Source organism: Microtus pennsylvanicus, chromosome 8 (assembly GCF_037038515.1).
Source record: "Microtus pennsylvanicus isolate mMicPen1 chromosome 8, mMicPen1.hap1, whole genome shotgun sequence".
NCBI classification, from domain to species: domain Eukaryota; kingdom Metazoa; phylum Chordata; class Mammalia; order Rodentia; family Cricetidae; genus Microtus; species Microtus pennsylvanicus.
This window is the reverse complement of record NC_134586.1, coordinates 96,003,372-96,025,896: the sequence shown is the minus strand read 5'-3', so window position 1 is coordinate 96,025,896 and position 22,525 is coordinate 96,003,372. Positions and strand designations below refer to the sequence as shown.

At 38.6% G+C, this 22,525-nt stretch overlaps 1 protein-coding gene across 1 annotated transcript in view; it reads right to left on the bottom strand.

Moving 5' to 3' along the window:
* Rock2 (Rho associated coiled-coil containing protein kinase 2) overlaps positions 1 to 22,525 on the bottom strand; it is a 107,082-nt gene that overhangs the window by 32,079 nt on the left and 52,478 nt on the right. Inside the window, exons 4-11 of the mRNA XM_075984048.1 lie at positions 21,293 to 21,430; positions 18,792 to 19,052; positions 10,921 to 11,065; positions 6,396 to 6,534; positions 4,688 to 4,779; positions 3,883 to 4,042; positions 2,140 to 2,200; positions 1,353 to 1,364 (exon numbers count right to left, since the gene is read on the bottom strand). Coding sequence (XP_075840163.1) covers positions 1,353 to 1,364; positions 2,140 to 2,200; positions 3,883 to 4,042; positions 4,688 to 4,779; positions 6,396 to 6,534; positions 10,921 to 11,065; positions 18,792 to 19,052; positions 21,293 to 21,430 — 1,008 coding nt within the window. The remainder of the gene's footprint in view (positions 1 to 1,352; positions 1,365 to 2,139; positions 2,201 to 3,882; positions 4,043 to 4,687; positions 4,780 to 6,395; positions 6,535 to 10,920; positions 11,066 to 18,791; positions 19,053 to 21,292; positions 21,431 to 22,525) is intronic.

Here is a 22,525-nt window from a genome sequence, read left to right as displayed (position 1 = left end):
ATGCTATGTAGTCAAGCTGGAGTTCAGCTAAACAGATCCACCTGCTTTACTTTTGAGTGACAGAATTAAAGGTATGTCCACCTATGCCTTCCTTCCTTTTTTTTTCCTTCCTGTTTTAAGGATTTAACTTTTTGAGATCCTATGGTACCTTGGATGCAATAAATACCAGGCACTTTACAGTGTTGTTCCATTAGCAGGAACAAAATACATAAGACAATGTCTCCTACATGTGGCGGCACATGCCTTTAAACCACTCAGGAGGAAGATGAAGGAGCACTTCTTGGAGCTCAAGATCAGCCTACTCTGCATACTGAGTGCCAGGCCTCAACACAGTAGTGTTATATCCACCCACCTTATTAACTGAAATTCAGAAAGGTGAATATTCAGGTCAAGGCAAAAATGATACACTAAAGCCAAGGTTCTAATGAGTATGTTCTCTGGGTTTTTTTTTTAATCATTTTTTTCATCTTAAAAACAACAATCAAGAAACTCCTCTATTGTCCAAAACAAGTATAGGCTAAGAGCTGAGGAGATGGCTCAGTCAGTAAGCTGCTTACTGAACGAGCATGATGATCTGAGTCTGGATTCTAACATACATGGGAAAGGAAAGTCAAGGCACGTTTGTCTCTAGCACTGGAGAGGCTGAGGCAGGCAAAGGCCAATCTGGTCTAGAGGGTGAGCTAGCTCCAGGTCAGCCAAAGCAACAGCAAACCAAATAAAACAAAACAACAAAATCAACTCATGGATGCTTACTCCAGTACTGGGCGGGGAGGGGAGGGGAGGGGTTGGAGGAAAGTGTGGCAGGGACAGGCAGCTCTTTGGGGTTGCTGGCCAGTCAGTCTGGCTTAACCTCTGAACTCCAGGTACATCGAGACCCTTTTCCAAAAATGGATGGATGGATGGAGAAAGAAAAGTATATAAAGTATTGAGGAAGATAGTGACTACTAGCCTCCACACATGTGTATACATATAAACACATCCAATCATGTTCACATACACTAAACAGGTAAGTAAAGTCAACTATCTTTATCCTTTTTAGTGCATACACACCAAACAAACCATTTTGAAACAACTGTTTTTTTAAAAGAAATATGGGTTAATGAGTGAGTCAAGATAAGCACTTTTAGCTGCTATAATACTCTAAACATACTATTACATGCCCTTGATAAATAAGAACAAAAATTACATAATTCATTTTAAACAATAGATTTGTAAGAAAAATAATAAAAGGGTACTTGGTAGAGAAAAGGACGGCAAGTCTCTTGGGTAGACGCAGTACTCCAAATGGGAAGCAGACTATGACTAGATTAAAACATGAGCTTTTCTCCTTTTCAGTGTATTTGACAACGTACCTCCTGACTTTCCTATTCAGAAAAAAAAGAAAGAAAACATTTCAATGCTTGTTATATTTTATAAAAGTTCATTAATGTATATCATTCCAAAAATATTCAACAGGCTCTTCTACCTTTTGTTAAGTTTTAAGAAAAATTAGCACTGTAACTTAGACTTGTATGTGTATCAGTCACAAGATACTTTAACACTCCGATTAACTGTTCTTTATATAAACACACTAGCAAACAGGAACTCAAGATCTGTATCACTCTCCTACTTCTATGCCCACTGCTTGATATATATACTCTTTCACAGCACTGAGATCATGACGTCTTTTACCTGCCATTACATCTGTTTATAAATTTATCACTCTTGCTACTAAATGAAGCTAGAAGCACATATTCACATAAAAGAATTACTTCAAAGTTGTGCTGAACACAGCACCTTACACTCAAAGAATGGTATTTCATGATTCATAAAGTGAACTTCAAAAAAAAAATTAGTGGCATGATGAAACTAGTGATATGATGAGACGGACCAGCGGTTAAGAGTACTACTGACTGTCCTGCAGAGCATCTGGATTCAGTTCCCAGAATTCACTTGTAAGACTGTCTGTAACTCTATTTTCAGGGGCTCTGACCCCTCTGTTCTGGCCTCCACTAACAGTGTATGCTCATAGTGAACAGACATAAATGCAGGCAAAACACTCATACACAAAAAATAAAATTTGTATTTGAAGACAATCAGTGGTTATGAGTATTTGAACACATACCTAAAGTAAATAACATAGTAAAAATGTATACATACTTCACTCTTCCTTGTTTGTATTGCATCGTTTTCTCTACAGGGTGGAGAGTCACTTAGTAACCTGGAAAGACAGAAGGAAAGACTTTTTTGCATTCCACCTTAATTCATTTTGTCTTATATAAATGAACATTCTAGGTGCAGCACTTATTCTGCTGCTGAGCAGCCACACCTCTGCCTCTGCATAGAAGGTGCCCAGTCTGAGCTCTGTTAGGACTAGAGTCACAACATGGACCTCTTCATCCCACCTGCATTTCTACAATGATTATATTCTATTGGGTTTTTTTTTTGTTGTTTGGTTGGTTTGCTTTCGTTTTTGTTTTTTGAGTCAGGGTTCCTCTGTGTAGCTTTAGTGCCTGTTCTGGAACTAGCTCTTGTAGACCAGGCTGGCTTCGAATTCAGAGATCCACCTGCCTCTGCCTCCCAAGTGCTGGAATTAAAGACACCGCCCAGCTAATATTGTTTCTTTTAAAAAGAAATATCTCTTCTCTTCTTTTTTGCAAAGATAATATAAGAGCTCAATGTCATAATTTATACATAATCTTCTAAAAAAACTATTTATTATACTCATTTATTGTGTGTGTTCATGCGCACTAATGCCAGGTGATACATGAGAGGTCCGGGGACAATTTGTGGGAGTTGGTTCTCTCCACCATGTGAGTCAGCAGGCTTGGCAGCAAGTGCCTTACCTACTGAACCATCTTTCAGGTGTGTTCTTCCCACCATCTATAAACATGAATAAGTTTTTTTTAATCCCTGATACTCTTTTTGAAAAAACATATAAACTTTTTAAAAAGATTTATTTATAATTATACAGTGTTCTGCATGCATGCTAGAAGAGGGCACTGGATCTCATTATAGATGGTTGTTACCACCATGTGGTTACTGGGAATTGAACTAAGGACCTCTGAAAGAGCAGCCAGTACGCTTAACCTCTGAGCCATCTCTCCAGCCCAAAAACCATATATTCTTTAATTTTGCGTATATAAGTATTTTGTCTAAATGTTTGTCTGTGCAACACATGTGTGCCTGGTGCCCACAGAGGCCAGAGAAGGGCAGTGGATCCACAGAATTGGAATTACAGATGGTGATGAACTGCCATGTGGGTACGAAGAATCCAACCTGGATCCTCTGGAAGAGTAGTCCTCTAATTAATGATTGAACCATCCCTCCAGTGCATTAGCCTTATTTTGTTCAGAACTTTAAAAAGTTTTAAAACATTATGACTAGGGAGGTGACCAACCCATCTTTATTTGCCTGAGCTTTTCCCGGTTTTGTTATTTCATCCCAGGTAAAACCTCAAACCTGAGCAAACTGTGACAGTTGTAATTTTCATCATTACATGTGGGTGTACCAAGACATTTCTCAAACACTTTTAACATTTGATTCCAATATTTAACAGTTTTTGGGGACTCCTGCTTGCTTACCAGTCTCAGCAGAACATCCACTGGGATCTTTTTAAAGGTAAATATCACATTCTACCTTTTTTTTTTAAAAAAAAAATATTTCTGTGATTCTCTTATATCCTTCATGAGATAATAAACTCCATCAAAATCAAGTATTTGTTCTTACTGCATATCTTCAAAAGAATATAGGACAGCCTTACAATCATTTATAGATAAATAAAATGTAACATTCAAACATCAAATGATGAAATAAAATTAAAAATAATTTAGACAGTACATTAGGCAAAAACCTTACAGCTAGGCTATAATAATAATAAATTTTAATAAATAAATCACATACAAATTTTCTCTAAAGTATGTAAATCCTATAAAAGGTAGCTGATTTCCCACAAAAGCTTTAGGGATTGGAAAAGTCTCTACATCTCCTTTGTCGTCCTCGATGTCATCAAAGTTGCTGCTGTCTATGTCACTGCTGAGCTCAGGCACCACTGGAGCTGCCGCTGGGAGGAAAGGAAATATTATTCCACTCACAGCCAAAATAGAAGATCTACTAATTTTTTTATGATATATAATATTTTATACAAAGATCTACCAACCTGTCTTCCATCTGCCATTTCATAGAAGTAACACATTGTAAGTAATTTATTACGCTATTCGATCAGCTTTAAATACAGGCTAATATATATCAAACAAGGAAGATCTATTATATTATTCTAAGGAGCTAAAAATTACAAGTAGCAAAACATACATATATTATTTCTATATATACACATACATGTATATTTCTACACTTTTTATGCATAAATATTTCTCACTCATGAATCAACATTATATATACAAAATAAAAATAAATTACTGTTTTATCAGAGTATGGTCTTAACAAGTAACTATTAATTTATCAACTTAAGTACTCAAGTTAAAGGACTACATTCCATGACTGAGATCTACAAAATTGCCAAACAGGAGAAAATGCACACTAGTTTACTAGAAGAATGATGAACTATTTACCTACAAATTTTGCCACAGGAAAAGATGATTTCTCAATTGAAGACACACTCTATCAAACATGTGCTATTTCAGAAGAGGAAATCAATTTGTACGACTCAAACTGTAATAAAATAGAACACATAGCTTGACTGACTTACTTTCTCTTATGTTTTCCCAATTCCACTGATCATTCTTAAAGAAAGGATGCTGTTTTATTTCTTCTACCCCATTTCTTCCAAGTCGTACCTCCCTAAACAATGCAGTTAAAGATAATATTAAAGATAAAATTAAAGATAATAAAAAATAAGAATATTAATTTCCCAATTTTCACTAAAGGATCATAAATTTAAACATTTTTTACTAAAAGTTTCAGCTTAAATGTTTCTTAAAACTAAGTTATGTGTCTGATCTTTGAACAAATCAAAGAGGAATAATAATGGGTAGTGAACAATAAACTATATGGGAAATAAACTTCATTTCCACTAGCATTCTGCTCTCAATCAAAAGTATAAAAAAAAATCCATTAAAAAAAATTCCCTCTGTACAAGCATGGCCCACTGATCTTAGCTCATGACAACTTTGGTCAAAACAGTACTTCAGTCTACTCTCACAGAAGCACCAATCTTTCTCCTCTTAAAAAGAACTATCCTTATTTACTACTAGATGCACTCCCTCTCCATTAATGTTAACATCTCATTCTGAATAAAATGAAAACAATTATTAAGAATTTCGTTAACTCCCCTGGAGCATTCCTGAAAACAGGATGGAAATAGAAATTATCAAATGTAAGTGTGTTTCTGGTGAATCTCCAGTGTGGACATGTTATAATGAAATCCGTAGCAACCCCAGCAAACGTTATTCAGGCTCTATTTCAGGTTCTATTTCATTTTATCAACACTGGTTGTTCATCAATCATATAACTAACAAAACTTACAATTCTTTTCAACAAATCATTAGAGAATCCAAGGAAAAATCAAATAGCTTCTTCACTCTTTCTAAGGCAGCTTTCACACCTTTGTTCATCTTTTTAGTTTTTTAAATCATAGAGTTTCCAGTGCAGACTTGTTCACATACAAATGAAACTGAAGAGTCGGGAAGAAGATCTTCCATACTACACAAATAGTTCTTTTACAGGTGGGCTGAGACGGGCCTCATTCTGTAGCCTTAACAGTTCTGAAACTCACTGTGTAGACCAGGCTGGCTCGAACTCAGAGATCTCCCTGCTTCTGCCTCTGAGTGCTGGGATTAAACAACAGCTACCTTTAAACAAATAGCTCTTAAGATTGTAAATTATCGAGCATTTATCTATAGAAAATGCTGTCCTCTCAAAGTTATACAATCAAGAGTAATATGGAGGACTGGAGAGATGGCTCAGAGGTTAAGAGCATTGTCTGCTTTTCCAAAGGTCCTGAGTTCAATTCCCAGCAACCACATGGTGGCTCACAACCATCTGTAATGGGGTCTGGTGCCCTCTTCTGGCCTGCAGGCATACACACAGACAGAATATTATATACATAATAAATAAATATTAAAAAAAGAGTAATATGGAATACTATGTAAGAGGATAAAATGTGAATGACATAAATTTTATCTTTCCAAAGCCCCTCCCAAAGATTTCATTTACTAAATCATTTATACATCTTTATAGACATGAGGAATAAGATATAAACTAGATGACAATTAGATTATATTCAGAAGATGATGAAAGTAACCCAGCAGCAGGCTTAAGGTGGGAGTGGGAGGACTAAACCATAATTAAACTACAGAGGTTGACTCGCATGTATGTATGTAAGGCAAGCATACTTTCATTTCTGCAAATTGTAAAAGTAAAAGAATTTCTCCATAAAGAACCTCTGTCTATATTACCTGTCTGTTAAGAAGGCACAGATGAGATTCTTTGCATGCTTAGAAATTTCTGTATCTTCAGGGAAACATAGTGAATTTTTATGATCCATAATTTTGCTATAGGTTCCTACAAGTGAATCTGCATAAAATGGAGTGTCTCCTAAATTTTAAAGAAAGACAGCAATGAGTGGAATAAAGAATTCATGTTAAATACTTTTCATATAATATTTAAGTATCTTAAGTTTAAATTCATTTTCTTTCATGAAAGAACAAATGGCTTTATATGCCAAGAATCACAGTGGAAATGAACAGATATATATACAAACACATTTAAAATGTAACCACACCATTACCTTTTAGCCGTGAAAAAAATAAATTTGCCTCTGAGTTTCCTCTAATTGAAATATTGTATCTTGGGATCAAATGTAGTGGCACACACCTATATAATCCCAGCAATTGGGAGGCAGAAGCAGGCATCTCTGTGAGTTTAGGCTAGCCTGGTCTACATAGTGAGTTCCAGGACAGCCAGGGCTACATAGTGAGACCCTGTTTCAAAAAATAAACAAAACCAAAACAAGCAAAAAAGAAAGAACATATATTAAGACCCTAACTGAAAATTTTATTTTTTAATTTTTCAAGACAGGGTTTCTCCGTAGCTTTTGGTTCCTGTCCTGGAACTAGCTCTTGTAGACCAGGCTGGCCTCAAACTCACAGAGATCCTCCTGCCTCTGCCTCCCGAGTGCTGGGATTAAAGGCATACGCCACCACTGCCCGGCTTGAAAATAATTTTATAATTCATCTCAACTGTGATGACTTAAATCACACAGTGATTACAGACACCTTTCATCCCAGCACTCCAGAGAAAGAGGCAGGTGGATCTTTTATGAATTCCAGGCCAACCTGGTCTACCTAAGAGGGTGTCTCAAAAGGAGAAAGAAGAAGGAAGAGGAGGAGGAAGATGAAGAATATGTATTTGTTTATGTGCTGAGTTCCAGGGAAGCAAAGACTACAGAGAGAGAGAGATTGTGTCTCTAATAAACAAATGAAAACCTGGAAAGATAAACAAATAGTAAACAAAATACAGTTTGCAATTCAATGGCATAACAAGATTACATGAATTAAAGAATGATCTTAGTTCTCTCTACCTATTGAAACAAATACTAAAATTTGCTTAAATATTTACTCAATCATTTAAAATACTTTACAATAAAAGGATTATTAAGACACTGTAGGGGCTAGAGAGATGGCTTAAGTGGTTAGAGCATGCAGACCTTTTGCAAAAGGTCAAAATCAGTTCCCAGCACCCGTGTCAGGTGCTCAACACGAACTGTGTAACTCCAGCTCCAGGGGATACACACACACACACACACACACACACACACACACACACACACACACCAGAGTAATCTAAAACAACAACTTTGTAAACTATTGGCACTGGAGCAATAGTTGGACAGCTAAGAGCTTTTACTACTAATTCTTCCGGAGTTTGGTTCTCAGCATTCATGCTTCAGTTGCCCACAACTCCAGGGATACATCAGAAGACTAAAGGAGGCCTACATAGTTGAACAAATGCTTTTGACATGTGATAGAGCATCTCTTGGGTAAATTCCCAAGAGTGGTATTGCTGGGTCCAGGGGTAGGTTGATCCCGAATTTCCTGAGAAACCGAAACACTGACTTCCACAGTGGTTGCACAAGATTGCATTCCCACCAGCAATGGATGAGGGTACCCCTTCCTCCACAGCCTCTCCAGCAAAGGCTATTGTTGGAGTTTTTTATTTTAGCCATTCTGACAGGTATAAGATATCTCAAAGTTGTTTTGATTTGCATTTCCCTGATTGCTAAGGAAATTGAGCAGGACCTTAAGTGTCTTTTGGCCATTTGAACTTCTTCTGTTGAGAATTCTCTGTTCAGTTCAGTGCCCCATTTTTTAATTGGGTTAATTAGCATTTTAAAGTCTAGTTTCTTGAGTTCTCTATATATTTTGGAGATCAGACCTTTGTCTGTTGCGGGGTTGGTGAAGATCTTCTCCCAGTCAGTAGGTTGCCTTTGTGTCTTAGTGACAGTGTCCTTTGCTTTACAGAAGCTTCTCAGTTTTAGTAGGTCCCATTTATTCAATGTTGCCCTTAATGTCTGTGCTTCTGGGGTTATACCTAAGAAGCGATCACCTGTGCCCATCTGTTATAGGGTATTTCTCACTTTCTCTTCTATCAGGTTCAGTGTTTTCGGGCTGATATTGAGGTCTTTAATCCATTTGGACTTGAGTTTTGTGCACGGTGATAGATATGGGTCTATTTTCATTCTTCTACAGGTTGACATCCAGTTGTGCCAGCACCATTTGTTGAAGATGCTTTCTTTCTTCCATTGTATACTTTTAGCTCCTTTATCGAAAATGAGGTGTTCATAGGTTTGTGGGATAAAATCCAGGTCTTCTATACGATTCCATTGGTCGACTTCTCTGTTTTTATGCCAGTACCACCCTGTTTTCATTACTGTAGCTCTGTAATAGAGTTTGAAGTCAGGGATGGAAATGCCTCCAGAAGATCCTTTATTGTATAGGATTGTTTTGGCTATCCTGGGTTTTTTGTTTTTCCATATAAAGTTGATTATTGTCCTCTCCAGATCTGTGAAGAATTTTGATGGGATCTTGATGGGGATTGCATTGAATCTATAAATTGCCTTTGGTAGAATTGCCATTTTTCAACTATGTTCATAGCGGTATTATTTGTGATAGCCGGAACCTGGAAACAACCTAGATGCCCTTCAATGGAAGAATGGATGAAGAAAGTATGGAATATATACACACTGGAGTACTACGCTGCGGTAAAAAACAATGACTTCTCGAATTTTGCATGCAAATGGATGGAAATAGAAAACACTATCCTGAGTGAGTTATCCCAGACACAAAAAGATGAACATGGGATGTACTCACTCATAATTGGTTTCTAGCCATAAATAGGAGTCACGGAGTCTACAATAGGCGAACCTAAAGAAGCTGAGTAAGAAGGTGAACCAAAGGAAAAACATATAGTTATCCTCTTGGATAAGGGAAGTAGACAAAATTGCAGGGGAGAAAAGTGGGATCTTGGGGGTGGGGTGGGATGGGGGTAAGGGGAGATGGGGAGAGAAAAGGTAGAAGGGAAGGAGGGGGGACGGGGAAACAGGAGGATCGGGATAAAGGAAGGTTGGATAGGGGAGCACGGAACCACAATTCTTAGTTAAGGGACCCACTTTAGGGTGGGCAGGAGAATTGACATTAGAGGGGTTCCCAGGTGCCCAAGCTGAGGTCCCCAGTTAGTTCCTTGGGCAGCTGAGGATAGGGAACCTGAAATGACCCTATCCTAGAGCAATACTGATGAATATCTTGCATATCATCCTAGAACTTTCATCTGGCGACGGATGGAGATAGAGACAGAGACCCACACTGGAGCACTGGTCTGAGCTCCCAAGGTCCCAATGAGGAGCAGAAGGAGGGAGAACATGAGCAAAGAAGTCGGGACCACTAGGGGTGCACCCACCCACTGAGACAGTGGAGCTGATCTACTGGGAGCTCACCAAGGCCAGCTGGACTGCTACCAAAAAAGCATGGGATAAAACTGGACTCTCGGAACATGGCGAACAATGAGGGCTGATGAGACGCCAAAGACAATGGCACGTGGTTTTGATCCTACGCAATGTGCTGGCTTTGTGGGAGCCTAGCCAGTTTGGATGTTCACCTTCCTAGATATGGACGGAGCGGGGAGGACCTAGGACTTACCACAGGACAGGGAACCCTGACTGCTCTTTGGACTGGAGAGGGAGGGGGAGAGGAGTGGGGGGAAGGGGAGAGGGGTGGGAGGAGGGGGAGAAGAGTGGGAGGAGGGGGAGAAGAGTGGGAGGAGGGGGAGGGAAATGGGAGGCTGGGAGGAGGTGGAAATTTGTTTTTTTCTTTCTTTATTGTCTTTTTATCAATAAAAAAAATAAAGGAGGCCTACAAAAGTTGTAAATTTGTTCTTGCTCTAATACTGCCTTAATTTTAAAAAGATCTAGTGATGATAAGCAGCACACCTGCAATCCCAGCATACAACAGGCTGAGGCAGTGGATTTTGACTTTGGGGTCAGCATCAGCTATATGAAAATACTTAGGAATATAAAAGGATCTACTGGAGAAAACTTCCTAACAACATATAACATACTTTACACAGTGAACTTCTTTTCAATCATTCTGCCAATCTTATATCAGATTCTACTTTCTTGACTTATTTACTAGCATGTGCATGTGTAGGCATGTGTAAGCATGCGCATACATGCATAGGTCACATTCAGAGGTGGAGGTCAAATCATAATTTGCAGGTATTGGTTCTCTTCTACCTGCACCTGAATCCTAAAGATCAAACTCAGATGGTCAAGCTCAGGAGCCAGTGCTTTTACCCTTTAAGCCATCTTACCAGCTCTACATCAGTGGTAATTCAGTTTTCAGAAATTCTGACCCCTCCCTTGAACAACACAATTCCTTTATATTCTCCAATTCTTGACTCAATTATAAGGTGTGAATATTGACTTACCCACTAGCATCTCAAAAAGGAAAACACCTACAGACCACCAATCACACTCTCGACCATAGTAGCCATCACCACCTTGTGATTTCAGAACCTCAGGTGATATGTAATCAGGAGTTCCAACTGCTGTATCGCAATGCACCATGCCTGTCTGGGTAAACAGTAGAATTAAAATACAAAGCCAAACAACCAGTTGAAGGTGAATACATACAGACAACTGATTTATTATCAGAGAGACAGTGACACTCATCACTTCCAATAGAACATCATGACCTGGCTTCAGGACTCAGGCAATACCACCAAAAGCACAGAAATGCCTGGATGAGGGAAACCAGAGTTAAGTTTTCATCCATGAGAAAAGGAAAAGACAGGGGACTCCCAAGACTATGAAAACCGACAATTTTTGTTTTTCATTTATTAAAGTAAGGGAGGTACAAAATGTGATCTTAATGACACAACATGGGAAAACAAAAGAGTCATTAAGAAAAAAGCAGCTTTGCTGTTTTGGAAAAAAGCAAAAGCCCTTGACGATGGCAAAGTACCTCTCAGGTTGGACATGGTGTTAAGAAGTGATTCACAATTTATCAAGAGTAGACTGAAGAAATGTATTAAACAATTAAACTAAAAGACCATCAAGGCTTGGCGCTTCTTAGCTTTATGCATTTTTAATTATGTAGCTGTATTAACATACTTGGCAAAGTATCCAACACCTTCACCTGTGCTTGGTTTTGTTGGTAATACAAAACTTTCTGTATGTGTACAATGTATACATGCTCATGTGTGTGTGCTTGTGTGTGGGAAAGCCAGAGGCCAAGGCTGGGTACCTTTCTCTACTACCCTTATTATTTGAGACAGTCTCCCCCTGAACCTTGAGCTCAGCAACTGGCTAAACTAGCAGCCAGCACAGCCCAGGGATCCTTTTATCTCAGGTCTTCAGCACTAGTGTTGTAAGTATATGCTAAAATATTTGGCCTTCTGTGGGAAGTGGGGATCTGAACTCAGATCCTCATGCTTGAGAAGTGAGTATCTTACCCACGAGCCATATCCCTAGATTCTCAGTTTATCTTTTTGACAAAAATAAGAATCATGCCGGGTGGTGGTGGCGCACACCTTTAATCCCAGCACTCGGGAGGCAGAGGCAGGAGTATCTCTGGAGTTCGAGGCCAGCCTGGTCTACAAGAGCTAGTTCCGGGACAAGCACCAAAGTTACAGAGAAACCCTGTCTCGAAAAACCAAAAAAAAAAAAAAAAAAAAAAAAAAGAATCATAAGGAAGAGCTAAGTTTGAGTCTCAGTGATGCCTTACAAAATAAATACTTCTGTAAGACTATGATGAATGGCATTCTCCCTTTAAAAATCACTGCTTATCCACAAATTTTGGCTGGCATACTGTTTTCTTTAAAAATAAACATTTGAAAGGGGTACTTAATATTTTTAAACTGTCTGATGGAGAAGTATTTAATTAAGTGGATATAGAATCAACATTTATGACAAGTCTCTGGCCTTGTTTAAAGAACTACTAAAAGGTAAAATGAGAAACCAAAACACTGACTCATTTACCTTCAGGGAGAATGGGAAAAGGGTGGTGGTGACAGGACACAAGCTACCCTGCCTTGACCACACACTTTACACAGTCAGAACTGTCACAACCAGAGGAAACTTCACATACTAACCAGTGAATGAAATACTGACGCTGCCCCCATAACCACAGTGAAAGGCAGGAGAAAAAACAAATCCAAGGAGCTTTGGAAAACTAGCTATTTAGTTTCCTAGGAATCTTCAAGTCAAATATCAATGTTAGCAAACCTATTCATTTCAGTAATGGGGTCTAGCAATTATGAAATATGAAGCAATTTTAACTGTACACTAGGGTTAAACAAGTAAAAAAGCAAAACAAAAAGCCTATAACTAGCTAATGAGAGCCAGAGTTGTACAGGAAAGAGGAAGACTATCTTCTCTGTGGTGCTAGATTTCAAGCAGAGATATCAATGTGGCTCTTGACATACTATCTATAGAGACAGAACATGTGGCTTGACACTGGGTGTCTGTGACCCATGCCTTCCAGCTCTCTCCATCAAGTCTGATACTTAACACTGGCTGTGTATGATCCATGCCTCCTAGCTCTACCCACTGACTAAGCCTGAAAGCTATGTAACTTCAGGAGCGATGAGCCCATCTATCATCTATAGGTAAGTATCAATTCTATAATAAAGGGAATCAGAGCTTCTTGAAATGCCTCTAGGGCTAAGGACAAACAAAAAAAGGCAAGTTTTTAATATTCTGTAGTGTCAAAATCAAAGCAAATAAACTAAAAGGGGGACTACTGAAAGGATATAGAGCCAACCTAGGGAGCATTCATCAAGTAGCAATTTTTGAGTCAAGTTCACATGTGTAAATAGAAAATGGCATGGGTTCATAAATCACATGAATAATTAAATAACATGAAATATCACAATGTTGGAGCTTCAAAGTATGTCAGGTGACAGCAAGAAGAGTCGTATCTTAAGAGGTTTCACATAACAGGCTAAGAAGCTGGAACTTTAGTCAATTTGTTGTACCTACTGAAGAGGTCTGAGCTGGAGAACAAGATTATTAGGCATTCATTTTCAAAAGGTTATTCACAATTACTCTGATTGCAGACTGGGGAGGTGGATAAAAGGGAGTGGTGTGCATAAGTGAGGACCTGAATTTGGATTCCTAGCAACCAAGTAAAGCCAGGCATGGCAGTATATGCCTGAAACTCCAGGCTAAAGAAGGAAGTATAGTGATAGAGATAGGAAGACCCCAAGGACTTACTTATTGGCCAGCTAGTCTTGCCAAAAACAGTGAGTTCCAGGTACAGTGAAAAGAGACCCTGTTTCAAAAAATAGAAACAATACGGAAGACTAGGGAGATGGCTCTGTGAGTAGGAGCACAGTACGTGAATGTAACCTCAGCATTGGAGGGAGGAGGGAAATGGGTGCAGATCCTGGGAGTTTGCCTAGCTGAAATGGTGAACTCCAGTTCAATGAGAGACCCTGTCTCAAGGTCATAAAGTAGCAAGTGATAGAAGACACCTGACCTCCACCACTGGGCTCCTCATGGAAGTGCACATGTATATACCATATACATACACACACTCATATATGCATATACCTAAACAAAATAAAATGGTGGAGAGAGAGAGGAAGACACCTGACATCCACTTCCAGCTTCCAGCTATGTCCTCGTGGGTAAGCAAACCTGTACACACATGCATATGCCACACATACACCCAAAAGTTACTTTAAATGTATTAAATGTTTACTAAATATATTTGAAGTTTTGTCATTGACAAAATAAAGAAGAGAGTTTACTGAAAACTTAAAATTCATCAATCAAGAACCAGCTACCAAGGCCACAGTGGTCCTGAGGAAGCAAGCTCCCCGGGAGCAGGAGCCAGGAGCCAATCCAGTCCCGGGACACAGGCAGACCAGGACTGAGCCAGCGACCTGGTCCAGAGACAGCAAATGCCACCAGAACAGGTACAGGGGAGTAAGTGCTGAGCGAGTGAGCAGAGCCAGAGACCTCTGAGGGTCCGGACGTGAATCTGGGACCTTCAAGAGAGTAGACCTAAGCCAGGACCCCTGTGGGTCTGGGTGTGAGTCTAGGACCTCCCAGGAACTAGGCCTGAGCCAGGACCTCTGTGGGTCTGGGCACTGGTCTGGGACATCAAAGGGAATAGGCAGAAACCTGAAACCTCTGCAGGTCTGAGCCTGAGTCTGGAACCTCTGAGGGAGTAAGCCTGAACCAGATCCTCTGCTGTTCTAGGCACATCCGAGCCTGGGAGCTCCAAGGCAGTAGACTAGAGCCAGAGACCTTTGAAGGACCAACTCCACGCCATGGACTTCTGCAGGAGTGGATCCAGACCAGGATTTACAGAAACAGGTCAAAGCTGGTAACCTAGGCCAAAGTAGGCCTGAGACAGCAAACTTCAAGGGAGCTGAACAAAGCCCAGGAGCGCCGAGCTATCTCCAGTAACCAACAGGGTAACTAGATCTGAGCTTTGGATTCACTAGCACCTAGAAGATTAATCAACAGAATCTCAGACAGCCCCAACCACACCTATTAGAGGAAACAAACAAGTGGAAGACTTGCATAAGAATTTTAAATCTTTGAAGAAAGAAATTGAAGAAGACACCAGAAAGTAGAAAGATCTCCCATGCTCTTGGGTAGGCAGAATTAATATAGTAAAAATGGCGATCTTACCAAAAGCAATCTACAGATTCAATGCAATGCCCATCAAAATCCCAGCAAAATTCTTCACAGACCTCGAAAGAAAGGTACTCAACTTCATATGAAAAAGCAAAAAACCCAAGATAACCAAAATAATCTTGTACAATAAAAGAACTTATGGAGGCATCACAATCCCTGACTTCAATCTCTACTGCAGAGCTGCAGTACTGAAAACAGCTTGGTATTGGCATAAAAACAGACAGGAGGACCAATGGAATCGAATTGAAGACCTGGATATTAATCCACACACCTTCGAACAGCTGATTTTTAACAAAGAAGAAAAAGATATCAAAAGGAAAAAAGAAAGCATATTTAACAAATGGTGTTGGCATAACTGGGTATCAACATGTAGAAGAATGAAAATAGACCCATATCTATCATCATTCACAAAACTCAAGTCCAAATGGATCAAAGACCTCAATATAAAGCCAGCCACACTGAACCTTATAGAAGAGAAAGTGGGAAGTACACTTGAACACACTGGCACAGGGAACCACTTCCTAAATAGAACCCCAGCAGCACAAACACTAAAACTATTAATAAATGGGACCTTCTAAAACTGAAATGCTTCTGTAAAGCAAAGGAGACAGTCAACAAGATAAAACAACAGCCTACAGAATGGGAAAAAACCCCATGCGGTCTGATCTCCAAAATATACAAAGAACTCAAGAAATTGGACACCAAAAGATCACATAATCCAATAAAAAAAAAATGGAGTACAGACCTAAACAGAGAAATCTCAACAGAGGAATCTAAAATGGCTGAAAGACACTTAAGGAAATGTTCAACATCCTTAGTCATCAGAGAAATGCAAATCAAAACAACTCTGAGATTCCATCTTACACCTGTAAGAATGGCCAAGATCAAAAACACTGATGATAACTTATGCTGGAGAGGTTGTGGGGAAAAGAGAACACTTCTGCATTGCTGGGGGGAATCCAACCTGGGACAACCCCTTTGGATGTCAGTGTGGCGACTTCTCAGAAAATTAGGAAACAACCTTCCTCAAGACCCAGGAATACCACTTTTGGGTATATATCCAAAGGATGCTCAATCGTGCCACAAGGACATGTGGTCAACTATGTTCATAGCAACATTGTTGGTCATAACCAGAACCTGAAAACAACCTAAATGCCCCTTGATTGAAGAATGGATAAGGAAAATGCGGTACGTTTACATAATGGAGTACTACACAGCAAAAAAAAAACCAAAAAAACAAAAACAAGAAAAACCCCGACATCTTGAATTTTGCAGGAAAATGGATGGAGCTAGAAAACATTATTTTAGTGAGGTAACCCCGACACAGAAAGACAATTATCCCATGTACTCACTCATAGGTGGTTTTTAAACATAAAGCAAAGAAAGCCAGCCTACAAACCACAATCCCAGAGAACTTAAGACAACAATGAGGACACTAAGAGAGACTTACATAGATCTAATCTACATGGGAAGTAAAAAGACAAGATCTCCTGAGTAAATTGGGAGCATGGGGCCCCTGTGGGAGGGTTGAAAGGGGAAGGGGAGAGGCAGAGAGGGGAGCAGAGGAAAATGTAGAGCTCAATAAAAATCAATTAAAAAATTCATCAATCAGAAGTCTTGGGATGTCTTGTAAACAATGAAAAAGCTTCCTATGAAGGTATAAACAATTTAAACAAAACTCTTAAATTTACAAGTATTAAAAGGCCCTAGACTGACTTCATAGGCACCAGGCCTCCCAGTCCATTTGGAGAATTGGAACTGAGCACTGTTCCTACAAAGGTACACCTACCTCTTCCTGAGGCTCTGGGCCAGCACAGCACAGGAGTTACCCATCCTTGTGTTCCAACTAAACAGTTCAGTGTTCAGACTCAAACTTCCACCTGTCCTTAAATGCACAAACTTGCCTAGCTGGATTCCCATAGTTATTATTCCCATGTAATTATTTTATTACAGCTACACAGGTTTTTTTCTTCCTCTGTCACCCTTATTAACTGAGTGATTGATAAGTGGGGCGGGAGGCAAACACACAAGTAGATGATTTGCAGGAGTTAGTTTTCTCCTTTTACCATGTGAATCCCAAGAAATCATCTCAAGTTGTTAGGCTTGGTGGCAAGTGCCTTTAATAACTGAGCCATCCCACTGGTCCAAGCCATGTAGTTTCTTAACAACATACTGGTATTACTCCTAAAATGCAGCAAGTAATACCATTTTTATTTTTTAAAATGTAAAAAAAAAGTACAATTTTGAGGAAAATAGAACTTTTCACAAACAAGAAGAAACATCAGATATTAAAAAAGGAAGTTAGCTCTTCTAGAGGGTCCAATTTCCATCATCCACATGGTATTTTACAACCATCTTTCAATTCCAGAGGATCCAACGCCCTCTTCTGACCTCTTCATGCACCACACTTTCTCTGACAAAATGTAAGGATCACTGAAAAATGATTTTACCATCTATGTCTATCTATATGTTGACAGACTATAAAAACATGAAGGGGTACATAGTCTCTATCAATTTATCTTCTTTCTTAAACAATCTCTGAAACATAAAAGCCATTCTTTTAGATGCACATCACCAAGCCAGAAGCTACATTTGACCACTGAGCTCTAGTCTGTCTCTGATGTAGAAACAATAATAAAGGAAAGACCAAAAGTGATAGAGCCTCAAACCTGCAACAGCATTTATCTAACAATTACTAAAGCATCAAAAGTTCTGTATAATTTTTCAAAAATCCATGCCAAAGGACACGTGAGTGCTTGTATGATGTACTGGTGGTGCTAGGTGTTCTGAAGGCTGTGAAAACCATATCAAAGGTGAAATTCAGTCTCCTGGAAATACAGATTACTTACTAGCTACAAGTCATCTTCTAGACAATCCTATTCCATCAGGAATTAACAGTACAGAGAAGGACAAAAATGTAATCAAAACAAACCAGTATCATAATTAGCTATGAAGTTAATGTTATTGAGCCATTAGCTATCTAGTAGCAAAATACCACAATGAATGACAACTCCTTATTTATTTACCCTGTACAGAAGAGGTAGGGGGAAGCAGCGAACCATTTCTTTCCTTATTTTATATCATCTTCTTTCTCAAAGGGGGAAAAGAAAAAAAAAACAGAAATAATAATGGTAGAAATACCCCTGAATTTTGTGGTCCAATACTACCTACCTAGGCCATTACTTTGATTGTAACAGATTCTTGTCAACATTCTATGAAGAGATAAATGAACTGAGGAATGATTTACTCTAGCAGTCAGTAAGTCACTAATAAAGTATTTTATATCTAAATGTTGGTTTTGTCTTGAAGTTGTTACACCATTATCAAAACTAAATCTATTTTCACTCAAAACCACAAAGTCCTGAATTGCAATTATTTGTTTCTTAAACACACACACAGAGCAGAAAACAAGGACTAGCAAGAAGGCTCAGCAGGTAAAGGTGTTTGCTGAACAAGCCTGGTGACCTGACCTTGTCTCCAGAAGCCATGTAATGGTGGAAGGAGAAAACTGACTCCACATAGTCATCTTCTGACCTTCATATGCACAACATAGCATGTGTATATACATTCTCTCTCTTTCATACACACAAACACAATAAATATGAATACATTTTGAAAACAAGCATTTGTTTACTGGCTTACTTACTTCATCCATTTTCATACACGTGCCAAAATCTGCTAATTTTAGATGTCCATGTTTATCCAAGAGCATGTTATCAGGCTTCACGTCCCTGTGGATTAAGCCCATGGAGTGTATTGCATCCAGTGCAAGCACTACTTCAGCAGTGTAAAACTTGGCCCATTTTTCAGGCACATCATAATTACTCATAAGGTTTACAAGGTCTCCACCTGGCATGTATTCCATCACCATGTACAGGTACCTGTCATCTTGAAAGGCACAAAAGAGCTGGAAAAGGGGAAGGAATAAAATTATACTAAAAACAAAACCACGAACAAAGCAAACCCTCAAATTATTACTTGTGAAAAACTGGAATACTTTATAACTAAAACAGAGTTAAAAATTTTGACACCTTTTACTTCTTGATCAGGCCCATTTAATAAAAAAAACAACAGCAGGCCAATTTTACATGGGTGTTTTCTAGAATATTTTCTATAAAATATTCATACGAATGTTTTCCTCTCATGGAAAACACATTTTTAAAAAGATATAATAATAACAAAGAAGATAATAGTTTTTGAAAACTAAACAAACTATTGCTCATACCTTACACAGAAGAGAGCTGGGAGCAGGGGTAGCTTAGAAACATCTAACAGATACCAATTTAACAGAAATAAGGCCCATTTCAATGAAAAAAAAACCGAATGAATAATCAGTAGCCACGCTTGGAAGAGAACTAACTCCTCTTTTCTATTCTCCATCCCCTTATTCATGACAAGCAGTAAGCTGCACTGTCACCTGCTTCCAGGCTGCAGTGTGTTGCTACCAGACCCCAGGAAGATAGAGTAACTGAAACTACAGAGAAAGGGTATCTGTACAGCACCCCTAGTCCCTCTCCGGAAGTAAGCAAGCAGAAAAAGTAGCTCCCAGCATTTAAGATATAAGAGCTAGCTAGCAATACGCTTAAGTGATTAGCCAATCAGTGTTGTAATTAATATAATTTTTGTGTAATTATTTCAGGTCTGGACAGGCGAAAAAGTAAGGAGCAGCCTCCTTCTACAACCCAGAGATTATGTCAATCAAGAGCGCCTTTCTTTCTCAGTTGTAATCTACTCGGCAGAACTCAAGATCAAAAGATACCAAAAGACAGAATGGTTAACTAGAAAATGCCAATGAACACACTGATAGGGAAGCAATTTAGATTTAAAGCTAAAAATGGTACACTTTAATGCTCTCCTCTTTTCCCTTCTTTTTGAGACAAGGTTTCCTTATGTAGTTCAAACAGAACTCAAACTTAGAAAGAATCCCCTCATGCAGCCTCCCAAGTACTGGGACGACAGCTGAATCCACTACGCTAGCATTACTGTCATTCTTTACTCAAGCAAATTATCAGAGCTTGTAAGTTGCCACACAAAAAAAAATTAGTTTGAACCATACAGATCAGAATTTCTAAACAATGGCTTCATTGAGCCAGATAAAAACAAAAAAAGACTTAAGATTTAATCTCATTTCTAATTTTATTTTATGTATTTGGGTGTTTGGCCTGCATGTATATAAGTGCACTACACGAGTGTGTCCAGTATTTTCAGAGGTTAAAAGAGTATCGGATCCCTTGGAACTGGAGTTAGAGACATTTGTGAGGTGCCATGTATATGCTGGTCAAACCCAGGTCTGGAAGAGCATCCTGGCTCTTATCTCTACAGAACCCCTCAACATCATTTTTAAAAGCAGCACTAATCACCTACATGGCTGGAAAAAAAAGAAAAAAGAAAAACAAATCTCTGCCAGGTGGTAGGTGGTGCACACTGCTCAATTCTAGCACTCAGGGGGGAAGACAGAGGTGGGTCTCTGTGAGTTCTAGGTCAGCTTGGTCTACAAATGGAGTTCTGGGGCAGCCAGAACTGTTACACAGAGAATCTGTCTTGAAAACAAACAAACAAAATAATCTCCACGCTGCCTCTTTCAAGCAATGTGTGAAACTCCAGCTCATTTAAGCTCTTTAGAGCACACATTGGAATGTGGGTAATCTTACTCAACACCCTTGCTCAAAATTGTTTGTAGATTTCGATGCTGGAATTAAACAAATATCAAGTCAATTCTCTAATTCATAGTTAGTTATGAGGTGGAATCAGGTGTACTAAAATTATATATTACAGAAAAATAGATAAAGGACTGTTGAATGTTTAAGATGTTTACTGTAGAAAGCTATTCTCCCATTTAAGATAGACTGAGAATGTAACAGCATACTGGCTGATCACAGCAAATCTTTATATAAGGCAATTAAGAAGGAAATGGTTTCCAGTAATAGTTCTTATAACCAATTTAAGTAATCACTACATACCACGACTCTACAGATATACCACCAATGAACATTAAACAAGCATACTCAATCAGATCTAACCAAAAAATTGCATTTTTACTATGTAAACAAAGCACAGAATGATTAACACATAAAACCCTCTTCTTGAATAGACAAAAAAATAAAACAAACAAAAAACCCACAGACTTATAGAAGTTAGCATGCTTACCTGAACCACCCAGGGACTGTTCGCAAAGGCCATAATATCTCTTTCTTCCCAGAAAAAAGCAGAATCTGATCTTTTTATCATTTCAAACTTACTAAGAAGCTTCATTGCATAAACCTTCTGTGATGCCTTATGACGAACCTGTGGATTTTTAAAAAGTCAAAAATGAGCAATACTTTAATTGACGAGGAGAATGCTGTTGCTGCAGTACTGTTAAGAACTAGCTGCAAGACAACTGACTCTTAGCCAAGTAAATGCATGTAAAACCATCTCAAAAACCAGCCCCTAAAGCAAAAGTATAACATTTATGAGGAAGAACATTTATAAGTGGCAAATATTTCAGGAAACAGCGTTTTAAATCTAGTCAAATAAGCAATAATCTCATTTCAGCTAAGTAAAGCTTAATCTATAAAACTCCACTCCCTCAGTCAACCTAACTTTTTTTTTTTAAAAAAAAAATAAGATACTATTTAACAGAAAATTCCCAGGAAATGTTTACTGGGGCGGGGACGACATTTCTTTTAGTCTGAAACGTGTGTGTGTGTGTGTGTGTGTGTATCACTTATCTGAACATTAAGAATCTAATAGATTAGTTTGCAACCTGATTTTATGAACTCATTCTTATTTTTTCTTAGTATCCTATTTAAAAGATTTCTAAGAAAAACAACCAACAATATAGTTATTTGATCAATTCTTACTGTAATAAATTTCTTCAGAGTAAGAATGACATCTATTTATAACCACTATTAATTCCCAAAACATAGCAAAGTATCACAAAGCCAAGAAATATACAGTCTAAAATATAACAGCTAACACAAACTAGATAATAATAATTGATATACAAAACTGAAATGCCCAAGGTTTATTCTTGCATGTATCTCTTTCCTACAGCAATTCTCAAGTTGGTAAACGGCTGTTCCATCATTCAAACTGCACAAGCTAAAAATTCCTTTGTCAGAAAATGATACAGTACAGCCTTTAACTTGTTTCTACATCCAGCCATGTCTGTTTATTCCCATTAATGCCAACCGAGTTCAAGGTCTTTTACTCCAATTGCCAGCAAAATCTCAGTAGTTTTCCTCTTTTACATCCACTCAGTCTAATGAGTAACATAAAAAAACCAATTCTGGTCACTCCTCAGCTTGCCTATTTCATATGAAGAGTCCTTTCCCCTGAGTTCAGTTCCTAACTTCCTTCAAACCCCAGTTCAAATACTACCTTCTCAGCAACACCAAC